We start from the raw sequence: 13138 nt of genomic DNA, 5'->3' as shown, positions 1-13138 counted from the left end.
TGGATAGCTGTCCGCACCTCACTATCTCACCACAGGGGTCCCCCAGGGCTCAGTGCTAGGCCCCCTTCTCTTTGCTATCTACACCACCTCTTTGGGACAGATTATCCGTTCGCATGGCTTCTCATACCACTGCTATGCAGACGACACACAGCTCTATCTGTCCTTTCCACCTGATGACCCCCTGGTCTCAGCACGGATCTCGGATTGCCTCTCAGACATATCTACATGGATGAAGGCACATCATCTCCAGCTAAACCTCTCAAAAACTGAACTGAACTGCTGGTCCTCTCAGCTAAACCTACCATAAATCATGACATCAACATCAAAATTGACTCCCTGTCTGTTGCGCCTACCAGGACTGCAAGAAATTTAGGAGTCGTTCTTGACAACCAACTAACCTTCTCCGATCATGTTGCCTCGGTCGCCCGGTCATTTCACACTTTACAACATACGGAAAATCAGGACTTACTTGACTTAAGATGCTACCCAACTCCTGGTACAGGCAATAGTCATCTCACGACTTGACTACTGTAATGCCCTCCTGACAGGTCTCCCAGTCTGCACAGTGAAACCCCTTCAGATGATTCAGAACGCAGTAGCACGTCTGGTCTACAACCAACCCAAAAGGGCATGTTACCCCGCTGCTCATCCAGCTACACTGGCTACCTATGGCTGCTTGCATCAAATTCAAGTCTCTAATGCTTGCCTACAAAGTAGTCTCTGGTTCTGCTCCCACTTACTTGAATGCCCTCATACAGGCATATGCTACCTCCAGACCGTTGCGCTCCACAGACGAACTGTTTAGCTCTGCCACCGGTACGCTCAGGCCAATCCAAACTTTTTTCATCTGTTGTTCCTCATTGGAGGAACTCACTACCAGTTCTTACTAGAGCAGAGACATCCCTCTCCATCTTCAAAAAACTCCTGAAGACCCAGCTCTTCAGAGAACATCTACTCTCGTAGCACTATTTACAACTAGTCTTGCTGATCCTAGCACTTACAACCTGACTAGAACTGACTCTCGATTGTTTAAAAACAGCACTCATTGATGCACTTATTCTTATTGTACTAGACCTATTTTAAATTGTCCTGGAATTATTGAGAATTGTTGCTTTAAAAAGCTTTAACTGTTAACCATGTTGTTAGTCGCTTTGGTTCAAAATGTGTCAGCCAAATGTAATGTAATGTAATTTCAAATGTGCTGATCACTTACATATATCAAAAATATCTATGATAATGCAATATGACTCATGCAACAATTAAAGCAATTCAATTCAATACCTCTTGACTGATCTTCACTGTTGTGAAAAGGGTAGAGCAAAAATCCACTGAAAGTATGAATATTGGAGTTTTTGCTGGCTGCAACTTGGTATCCTTTGGGGAGGCGCATGTACACCTTGTCATCCACCTCTAGCTCCAGTAGTACCGAGTTGGAGGCATAGTCCTCATTGTCACCTTTGTCCTGCCATTCCCAAACCAGCAATACCTCCTCATTGTTCTTCATCAGCTTGACACCGATGTCTGCCTCTGCCACCCAGCTGTAGGTGGTGAAGGTAAAGAAGTAGACTCCTTTCACTGGAGCAGTGAACACACCTGTGACACAGGAGATAGACAGACAGGAGAACTGTAATTTCTACTGTATAAAGTTCTATTTATAGGCGTCTATTTTTGACTACTTTTCCATACATATACCACAGTTTAAACATATTTGCACATACTAGCACTCTGCACATTTTCTTATGAAAAAGATGGGATTACTATTTCAGGTGAAATGAAAGACAAAAATAGATGTACTGCAGAGTGGTACAAAATATGACCACTGCCCAGTCCTGCACATTCTCTCTGCAAAAATAAATCACGCTTGTCAATTCATCTTCATCTCCTACTCCATCCCCTACTTTTGGCCAAATCGAGATACAAATACAAACAATACAATAGTTAAATTTAACAGTGAACAATTTCAAATGTTGGTAAGACTACATTAAGGAGAATAGCAATAATATACAAACCATAACTGCAGATTTGATTGCCCCCGACCCGACAAAGCCCCTGCACCTAGAACTGACCCTGTAACCCCACCATTTGTGGTCAAAGAACATGAAGTCAAAGCCCTGCTCCGCAAACAGAATGTGAGGAAGGCAGCAGGGCCAGACGGTGTGTCTGCTTTCACTCTTAAGAGCTGTGCCCATCAACTTGCCTCTGTCTTCACAGACATTTTTAACTGGTCACTTTGTGAAGTCCCTGCATGTTTTAAATCTGCTGTAATCATCCCTGTACCTAAGAAATATCAGCTGTTTGAATGACTACAGGCCTGTTGCTCTGACCTCTATTGCAATGAAGGTTTTTGAACGGCTCGTCTGTAGACATTTAGCCTGTGTTGGGATGGACAGCTATCAGTTTGCCTACCGTGCTAACAGGTCTGTAGAGGATGCTGTTTCCCTGTGCCTCCACAGCATCCTGCAGCACCTGGAGGCCCCAGCTACATATGCAAGAGTTTTATTCATAGATTATAGTTCTGCTTTTAACACCATTATACCCACTACATTATTTGGTAAACTCCAGTTGATGGGAATCAATCAATCCCTCTGTCACTGGATTTTAAACTTTTTATCAGACAGGCGGCAGGTGGTGAAAATAGACAACCTGTTCTCCAAACCCAGTATTATCAACACTGGGGCCCCACAGGGATGTGTCCTCTCTCCTCTGCTCTATCGACTGTGTATCCCATTCTGAGAATGTGAAAATCTTCAAATATGCCGATGATACAACTGTGGTGGGACTTAGTAAGAACTGTGAGTCAGATTACAGATCTGAAGTGGCAGCCTTAGAGGTATGGTGTAAGGCAGCGGTCCCCAACCACCGGGCCGCAGGACATTCCTAACCGGGCCGTAGCCTACGACACGAGTTTAAAAAAAATGCATGCAAACTAAACTAAATTTAATTCGCAATAATGTCACGTTTTTTCATGGCATAGGCCTATATGCAGTTGTTTGATTGCACGCATGTTTGCATTTTGCAAGGTCTATTTTCTTACGTCTGTCTGTCCCGCCTTCAACACTTTTACATATTGCCTTCAGCGCTGCGCAGCCTCAGGTCAGCTCACTTCACTCGATCAGTTGTTGGCGAACAAAAACAGCAACAAAAAACAAGCATCTTTAGCAGGTCACTGGCCAGAGTGTTTGAGTTGCGAGAGCCGCTGCAGAGATTTCTTACAGAAAAAAGTCACCGTTAGCTGCACATTTTGGTGTCAAAACTCGCTTACCTGTGTGACACATTCGGGTTGCTTAATGACCTCAACCTGTCACTCCAGGGGAGAATGACGACTGTCTTTAAACTGGCAGATAAAGTCGCTGCATTTAAAGCCAAGCTTGATTTGTGTGGACGACAAGTGGACCAGATAAGTTCCAAAAAGTATTGGGGGTTTTGGGAGAGACTGAGGCAGGGCCCTTTCTCTCGCAGCTGGTGCGCGATCACCTTGTTGCACTTTCAAATGAGTTTGAGCGTTACCATCCTCCAAAGATCCACGGCAAACCAATGAGTGGGTCCGCAACCCATTTGTCAATATCCCGAATAGTCCTAACTTGTCAGCGCAGGAGGAAGAGCAGTTGATCGAAATTGCTAATGACGGTGGTCTTAAGAGTGTGTATAAGGAAACCTCTCTGGCGGGTTTTTGGATCAAAACCAAAGCAGAATATCCCGAGATAGCCGTAAAAGCGCTGAAAACGTTTCCCACCACGTATCTATGCGAGGCCGGGTTTTCGGCAATGACTGCAACTAAGACCAAATTGCGCAATCGACTGGACATTTCAAACACACTGAGGGTGTCCCTGTCTTCCATCACCCCCAGATGGAAGCTTCTTGTTGTAGGGAAACAAGCAGGGCTCCCACTGATTATATTCGTAATGCACGTTTAGTTCCCATGTTTTGTTCCCATATTTTGTTAAGCATGTTCACACTTATAGATGTAGCTAAGTTGTTCAATATTCATAGTTCATATTGTACAATTTTCACTTCTTCAAGTTCACGTTTTTCACAAGAGATCGTTACCTTCACTGTTCATACATAACTAAAGCTAGTTCTTTTCAAGTAATGCATGCACAACACATATGGAACATGGAACCCCCCCCCCCCGCCGGTCCGTGAAAAAAAATACGAATCAAACCGGTCCATGGTACATAAAAGGTTGGGGACCCCTGGTGTAAGGAGAACAACCTGTTTTTAAATGTCAACAAGACAAAAGAACTGATCATAGATTTTAGGAAAAATACAGTAGCTCACTCCCCTCTGATTATTTATGACCAGGCAGTGGAGAGAGAGTTTTAAATTCCTTGGCACCACCATATGTCAGTCCCTAAAGTGGGAGGTCAACACCAACCTCATTATAAGCAAAGCCCACCAGAGGCTTCACTTTCTGCGCCAACTCAGGAAGTTTGGTGTAGCTAGGGATGCAATGCTCCAATTTTACAGAGCTACAGTGGAAAGTGTGCTTGTCTTCTCCATTACTGTCTGGTATGGTAACACCACCTCTTCAGAGAGGAAGCAGTTGGAGAAGGTGGTGCATTCTGCATCCAAAATCATAGGACATGTCATCCCATCTGTAGCCTCTATCTATGCCACACGGATTAGCCATAAAGCCCAGAAAGTACTAGGTGACCCCTCCCACCCTGCCAGGTTCCTTTTCCAACTACTGCCCTCTGGTAGGAGAGTCCAAAGTCTCAGGGGTAGAACATTTCGCTTCTGCAATAGTACTTACCCTGCCACTATTAGGCTCCTTAATGCTCAGACACCTTGCAGAGCAAACCTGTACTAAATGACTTCTTTCATATGCACTTTATAGACTGCACAAGACACTTTATGGGAAGATTTTTACTGCTTTTTACTGGTTTGAATGCTTGTCTACGTGATTGTCTTTCATGTTCTGTATGTGTCTTTCATGTTCTGTATGTTTCTGTGTATGTATGTATTGTCTTGTATTTTAACTGGAATGGCACCAAGACAAATTCCAATCAACTATGTTGACATGGCAATAAATGATTGAATTGAATTGAATTGAACTTATAAGAAACGCTTAATTGACTATGTGCGTGTTGAACAGAGATGCCTTTAGACCGTGCTTGAAAGACCCAAAACAACAGGAGACGGAGAGCACTGGGCAACTAATTCCACCAACAAGGAGCCACTGAGGAGAAGAGTCTTGAATCAGACCTAGTGTTTATGGCTGTTATCGACATAACAGACGCTCATCAGAAGACGGTTGGGGATGTACTGCTTCATCATAGTATTAAGATAGTAGGGAGCAGATCCAGTAAGTGTCCTATAGGCCAAAGTGAGAGATTTAAATTGAATTCTGGCCACTATAAGGAGCCAGTGAAGAGTAACTAGGAGAGGAATTGCATGTGTCCTCTTTGGCTGATTGAGTACCAGGCATGGTGCAGCATTCTGAATAAGTTGTAACGATCTTACAAGCAGGCAGGCCAGCTAACAGTGAATTACAATAGACCAGTTTGCACATAACCATGGCCTGTACAAGAAGTTGTGTGGAATCTTGTGTCAGATCTTCCTAATGGTGTAAAGGACAAACCAACATGATTTTGCAATTGAGGCTACATGCTCACATGTGCGTGTGTGTGTGTGCCTGCGTGTGTGTGTGCCTGTTTGTGTGTGCGTGTGTCAGTATGTGCGTGCCAGTGTGTGTGCATGTGTACTGTGTGCGTGTGTGTCTTTATGTGTGTGTGTGTTTAGGTGTGTGTGCACGTGTGTGTGTGTTTGTGTGAGCATGCATGCGTTTTTGTGTGTGTGTGTAGCTGATATGGCTCCCCATGAATGAGACCAACATACAGAAATAATTTGGTCATCCTAGGCCCTACATGTCTCGAGATATTGCCATCTACAGGCCGATTGGTGTACAGTCACTAAATGTACACATAATATTCATTTATTTTATGCCCCCCCCCCCCCCCCCCCCCATGAACGGAATTCCACGAATCTTGGCATGCATTCAGAGGGTGTCATAATCGGGTGTCGAAATTAACTTTTTGGCTTACTAGCCAAAATGGCTGCTAGATAGAGATACCGACCAGACATATTTTTTACCAGCCAAAACTAAACAATGCTTTTTCATAACTATTTTGAAAGTAGCCTATCATTCTCCTATTATAGAGCTTTTCAAAACACTTTCAGAAGATTGGAAGTTCTGCTGTAAATTCCATTCAAATGAACAGGCCTGCCCAATGTTCGGAGGTTCAATCATTTTGTAGCCTATGTTGCAGAGCAAACGAATGACGTTGCTCTATCTTGGTCAGTACAGTAGGCCTAATCAAGGATCTTTGCTATAATGACCGCTGCAAAAATATGACAGTGACAACACATTTTGAGCTATGAATCACGTCTTTTCTATATCATTCCGTTTGTTCGCTATCATTGAAAGTGAAAGTAAGCAACAAATATGTTATGTTTCTATGCAGCATCTGAAACTTCTAATTTTGTGTGGCAATCTATTTGTTTTCCCAGCAGATGAATGAACTTTATTGTCATTGTAACCAATGTACAATGAAATTAGAGCACAGCTCCGCATGGTGCCACAGCATTACACAAGAACAAAACATATACACAAAATGGACATAATAAATATTAAATACATAATAAATATGACTAAAAACAGGATGAATTGAGGACAGCTGGCAGCTGTGTAGGGGGTAATGCATCTGGGAGTCATATATTGCATCAAGGATGAAGTTAGTGACTGTTTAGAGTCCGGATGGCTACAGAAATAAAACTGTCTGAGTCTGGATGTGTGTGCTTTTGCAGATCTGTAACGTCTGCCGGAAGGTAACAGTTCAAAGAAGGAGTTAGCAGGGTGTGTTGAATCTTTGGTAATGTTCATGGCTCTGCGGTGGTAGCGTGTGTTTGCAATAGTGTCCAGGGAAGGCAGGGGGCAGTCAATGACTTGAATTTCCCCTGGGGATCAATAAAGTATCTATCTATCTATCTATCTAATGATCTTTTGTGCTGTCTTGATGACCCTCCATAGGGCCTTCTCTGCGGCTGAACACACTGCATAGTGTCTCACTCTCTACATAGTGAGATGCCATACGAGAGTATACTTTCTATGGCAGCTCAGTAAAAGGCTAGCAACAGGTCACTGTTCAGACTGTTCTTCCTGAGGATTCTTAGGAAATGTAGCCTCTGGGTTGCCTTTTTGATGTTTGCGTTAGTGTTGGCTGTCCAGGTGAGGTCGTCGGAGATGAGGATGCCAAGGTTCTTGAAGGAGTGTACTCTCTCCACAGGGTCGCCGTTAATGTAGATGGGTTGTGGATCATTTCCCCTTCTATCCCCCTGAAGTCCAGTATAAGCTCTTTCGTCTTGGTGGTATTCAGAGCAAGATTGTTCATTGCGCACCACTCTGTCAGTCGCAGCACTTCTGGGCAAAGAAAGAGTTTAGGTCCTCCGCCAGTGAGGTGTCAGTGCCTCTACTACCGTTGGTGCTGCCCTTGTAGTTAGTCAGGTGCTGTATACCCATCCACATCCTCCTTGGGTTGCCGTTGGAGAGGTGGTTCTCAATTTTCCTCTTATGGGCTGTCTTTGTTTTTTATGCCTCTCCTCAGGTCAGCTCTAGCAGAGCTGTAGAGGTCCCCAGATTTAAAAGGGGTGTTGCGCTTCCTGATGAGGGCTTTGACCTCGCTTGTCATCCAGGTTTTCTCGTTGGGAACCTGCTGGAAGTGTTTCACAACTGCAACATTGTAGCACAGGTTTTGATGTAAAAAAGTACAGTCTCTGTGTATGCACTGAGGTCGTCTTGCTCGAAGGTGTCCCAGAGTGTCTGCTCAAAACAGTAGCATAGTCAGTGCATCGTCAGGCCAGGTCTGGTTAGCTGGGATTTCTTTCAAAGGGGGGTGTAAGCTGGCATCACAAGCAATGCATCAGATGCATCAAAGGGTAACCAAATAACTGTAAGACTTCTGACCATGTCAACATTTGGTGAACAGAACATCGATGCAAAGCAGATTTGATATGGCAAGCCAATTTAACGTGACAGACTGCAGTCTATTCTTGCAGTTGATAAGTCCGTTTTCCCCATGCCAAAGTGGCACAGTACCTTCCATAATCTAGCCGCCAATACAAAGATATACTCGCCATTGGCACTTGGCGGGTGCTAATTTCGAGCCCTGGTCATAATGATCCTACACTTCAAATTATGTCCAGCCAAAGATACATGCGATTACAACGCCTCATTTTTGCTTTTTTATTTTTAACTACGTGGCGCTATACAGTACCTCAGATGAGTGGATATGGGATGGGTTGACATGGCCCTTTGAGATCAACATACGAAAAAAAAGGTTGGTCATCCTTGGCCCTACTGTTCCCTCTGAATCCATGCCAAGTTTCATGAAATTCTGTTCATGGGGGGCCATATCACACACATGCATGCCCACACACACATAAAAACACACACACACACATGCAGGCAACCAGGAACACACACACACACAGAGATAAACACACATACACCGTTACCCCCACACATACACACTCACATAAAAACACACACACATGCAGGCAACCAGGCACACACACACAGATAAACACACATACACCATTACCCCCACACATACACACTCACAAGCGAACACACACACACACACAGGCACACATATACACAAAAACAAACACTATGCAAACACTCATTTCCATACACAAAAGTTGCAAAAGAAGGGGATGGAGTAGTAGATGGAGACAAATTGACAAGCGGAGGAAATGTGCAGGACTGAGCGGTGGTCAGAGTTATGACATATTCCTTTTCCTCAGAATAAATGTGCTTCCCTTCAAGGTTGGATTTGTCCTTACCAACTGATGATTTTTTTAATCCCTGTTTTTAGCCAACTTCACTATGGGTACCAATAATTCTGGAGGACAATGTATGTGTTGCCATGATCTGCTGTATAGGCAGGAAGGGATCCTGTTAGTGCTGGGCAGTATGACCAAAAATGTATATCACAGTATTTTTCAAAATTCTTATGGTTTCACGGTATTTTTTTTCCATGCATAATCAGATGTTCACAGCATTTTCTACAGGTTGAGAGAGGAATTGCTGCAGTACATTGACTAAGGATGGTCTATTTTACTGTCATGATGTAGAATAACTCCAATTTTGCATGGCCCCAGAAAATGATGCTGTTTACAAAGAGCCACTCATGATTCTAATGAAGAATCTAATCAGAATGCAAAGATAATTGCAGTCAAAATACAGAACTTTTACTGTGCAAATTTCACAAACATCCTGTAGCCTATAAAACCAATACAAAAAGTAGTGCAACTTGCAATAATTATTTTTTTTTGAAAATTATACAATTTAAAATAAACCTCTCTGCTAATATGCTTACTCTGTCAAATAGGCCTATCAGAAACATGCCTTATTGTTATTGTGTGGTTTACATCAGGGGTCCCCAACCTTTTATGTACAATGGACCGGTTTGATTCCTATTTTTTTTATTCACGGACGGGGGGGGGGTGGGGGGGGGTTCGGGGGTTCCATGTTCCATATGTGTTGTGCATGCATTACTTGAAAAGAACTAGCTCCAGTTATGTATGAACAGTGAAGGTAACGATCTCTTGTGAAAAACGTGAACTTGAAGAAGTGAAAATTGAACAATATGAACTATGAATAGGCCCTATTGAACAACTTGAAGCTACATCTGTAAGTGTGAACATGCATAACAAAATATGGGAACAAAAACGTGCATTACGAATATAATCAGTGGGAGCCCTGCAACAAAAAGCTTCCATCTGGGGGTGATGGAAGACAGTGACACCCTCAGTGTGTTTGAAATGTCCAGTCGATTGCGCAATTTGGTCTTAGTTGCAGTCATTGCCGAAAACCCGGCCTCGCATAGATACGTGGTGGGAAACGTTTCAGCGCTTTTACGGCTATCTCGGGATATTCTGCTTTGGTTTTGATCCAAAAACCCGCCAGAGGGGTTTCCTTATACACACTCTTAAGACCACCGTCATTTGCAATTTCGATCAACTGCTCTTCCTCCTGCGCTGACAAGTTAGGACTATTCGGGATATTGACAAATGGGTTGCGGACCCACTCATTGGTTTGCCGTGGATCTTTGGAGGATGGGAAGTAACGCTCAAACTCATTTGAAAGCGCAACAAGGTGATCGCGCACCAGCTGCGAGAGAAAGGGCCCTGCCTCAGTCTCTCCCAAAACCCCCACTACTGTTTGGAACATATCAAATACACCCCGGTCCACTCGTCGTCCCCACAAATCAGGCTTGGCTTTAAATGCAGCGACTTTATCTGCCAGTTTAAAGACAGTCGTCATTCTCCCCTGGAGTGACAGGTTGAGGTCATTAAGCAACCCGAATATGTCACACAGGTAAGCGAGTTTTGACACCCAGTCCTCATAACTAAAATGTGCAGCTAACGGTGACTTTTTTTCTGTAAGAAATCTCTGCAGCGGCTCTCGCAACTCAAACACTCTGGCCAGTGACCTGCTAAAGATGCTTGTTTTTTTGTTGCTCATTCTAGCAGTTTAGCTAACTTCGTGTGACACCGTTCGCCAAGAACTGATCAAGTGAAGTGAGCTGACCTGAGGCTGCGCAGCGCTGAAGGCAATACTATATGTAAAAGTGTTGAGGTGGGACAGACAGACGTAAGAAAATAGACCTTGCAAAATGCAAACATGCGTGCAATCAAACAACTGCATATAGGCCTATGCCATGTAAAAACGTGACATTATTGCGAATTTAATTTAGTTTAGTTTGCATGCATTTTTTTTTTTAACTCATGTCGTAGGCTACGGCCCGGTTAGGAATGTCCTGCGGCCCGGTGGTTGGGGACCGCTGGTTTACATGACGTTAGTGGTAGGCTAACCAGTCCCAGCGGCATGGGGGGGCTTTGGGGGGCCAGGCCCATCCGGGAAGTCATCTGTGCCCGCCCTGGACGAGCTTGGCTGCTCAAACCAACCCCAATCCCATAGATTGATTTTGAACACTTATTAAATGTAGGCCTATATTATACGTTTGTTAATCTAGCAAGTAGCAAATAAAACTTGTAAAATCTGTATTATTCCGTAGCTAATCAATCAGGAACACAGGGGCGGAGCCAGACATTGTAAACATTCGGGGCTTAGCCCATTTAATTTTTTTTTAAATAACCCCCTAACTACATAGTTCTCAGTAAAAATGTCAAGTTTTTGCCTGAAATTGCACTGTGCCTATTTACAAGGGCATTGTTCCCACTTCTTTTGGGGTCAACCATCAAGTGCTGGACCTCTATAGAAAGCTGAGAACCTGTAGCTTTCGTAGGAAGCAGTCAAGATAACTGTGTGATGTACTGACAAAGAGCTACAGAGGCTAGAATATAGTTTTTTCTTTCTGCCGGATTACAAGCATCTCTGAACTGACCACATTTCAGCCCTCTAGGTCACTTGATATCCCTTAGAAACACAACGAAGCCCTAGCACCAGGTCTTGTGAAGCTGTGTGCAAAAGTTGATCAATATAGAATGAAAATATGAGTGCTTTAGACTATTATTTGCCAAGGTATGCCCATGCGTTTTGTAAAATGCCTATGGATACTCCCCATAGGACTTTTTGTTATCCTAAATGCATACTGACAATCAAATGCTTACTGCACATGAATCCCTTTGTGTAGAAGCATAATCCTGGTCTCAAATGAAAGGTAACACTTTGAGGTTTCTTGTGGACTATTTAGATTGTATGTCAGGTGTTCTGATATAGACTGACTACACAAAATATGGAATAATTACAAAAAAAGTCTCTATTTTTGCATTTACTTTGTTGGTTCAATGAGTGTGTATAAGATAGACTATACATCTGTACAACTAATATTGGATAATACAACATGAAGATTCAATTTCTATGGATTCTTGTGAATATTTCAGTACCCAATATGAGGCATCTACTTATTGTGCTGCAGCTACACTGCAGCCAGAAGTCAGGGTATCACCAAAAGCGGAGGAGGGGGAGGGGGGCATTTTGGATCAAATTTAATTGAGACATAATAAAATTAATCTGAGAATGTAAAGCACTATACAGATTGTACATCAAAAAAAGTTGTCATTTTTGGATTCCCAAGAGTCAAAGCTTTGAAATGGTGTATAACATGCTACATAGCAATATGGTGCATACATACGCCGGCGGGACACTGAAAGTTATTTGGCTAAATAATGACTTCTAGTGAATTTTGTGTAAACTAATGGACACATTGAGACTTAAAAAATGTGAAACTAACATTCAACAGATTCAAGGTATCTGACTGGCACTACACTGTGGCACAAAATTATAGTTTTGGGTCTTTCAAGAGGCAATATCTGTTCATATCTGTTTAGCATGTACTTAGTTAATTAAGCGTTTCTTATGGTTTGTATATTATAGTATTTGTTTATTTTCATTAGGCTATTGTTTGATATGACATTATTGTTTATTATTATATTCTCCTTCTTCCTCTTCCCTGATCTCATCTGTGTGACAAATATATAGAATATCTTATACTATAATATACATAATATTATGATATAATTACAGTATGGCCAGTCATCATGATACAAGGGTATTTTAGAAGGAATGCATTATCATCTTGACATAGGCGTTTCTAAATTATATTAATTTTGTAATTTAGCAAGATTATTCATAGGTTTCATCAGGCCCCTTTACACAGGTGCATAAAATCAAGCCATGATGTAGCGTTGTCAAGGCAGCATTTTCACTGGATCTAAACAAATCAATCTAACCATTGAAATCACCATAGCGGATAGCCCAGAGACCTGGCATAGATCGTGTAGCAAGTCAAATTATTTTTCAATATTGGGCTTTGAAAATAAGGGATATATTTCCTCAGTAATAGAGCATTTGGTGACATTTATAGAGAAACCGAGGGGAAGTTATATTGGAAATAAGAGTTGCCGGGAATTTAAAACACTAAAAAAAGATTCGGGGCTTTTGAAAATAGATTCGGGGCTTAAGCCCCCTAAGCCACCCCCTAGCTCCGCCACTGCAGGAACATTAGGTAAGCCCATCACCAAAATGGAGAGGAGGTTACGTGGTGCCTACTTCACTTCTGCAATAACCCCTGTCATCCGATGACAAATAGCTTATCGGCTCGCAGGTAGG

General features: G+C 42.7%; 1 protein-coding gene across 1 annotated transcript in view; it reads right to left on the bottom strand.

Annotated features, from left to right (window-relative positions):
• The window catches only part of LOC143124732 (uncharacterized), a 40136-nt gene extending 32034 nt beyond the window's left edge, over nucleotides 1-8102 (bottom strand). The window contains exons 1-4 of the mRNA XM_076286441.1: nucleotides 8096-8102; nucleotides 7595-7729; nucleotides 7143-7361; nucleotides 1282-1593 (exon numbers count right to left, since the gene is read on the bottom strand). Of these exons, the coding sequence (XP_076142556.1) occupies nucleotides 1282-1593; nucleotides 7143-7361; nucleotides 7595-7729; nucleotides 8096-8102 (673 nt within the window). The remainder of the gene's footprint in view (nucleotides 1-1281; nucleotides 1594-7142; nucleotides 7362-7594; nucleotides 7730-8095) is intronic.
• Between the last annotated feature and the right edge of the window lie 5036 nt (nucleotides 8103-13138).

The sequence above is a fragment of the Alosa pseudoharengus genome, unplaced genomic scaffold (assembly GCF_046254945.1).
Source record: "Alosa pseudoharengus isolate Yale_2024_CS ecotype anadromous, Long Island Sound unplaced genomic scaffold, YU_APseudo_1.1 YU_APseudo_1.1_scf_15, whole genome shotgun sequence".
Lineage (NCBI taxonomy): Eukaryota > Metazoa > Chordata > Actinopteri > Clupeiformes > Clupeidae > Alosa > Alosa pseudoharengus.
Note: the sequence above shows the minus strand (reverse complement) of the source record. Positions and strands in the feature narration are given on the sequence as shown.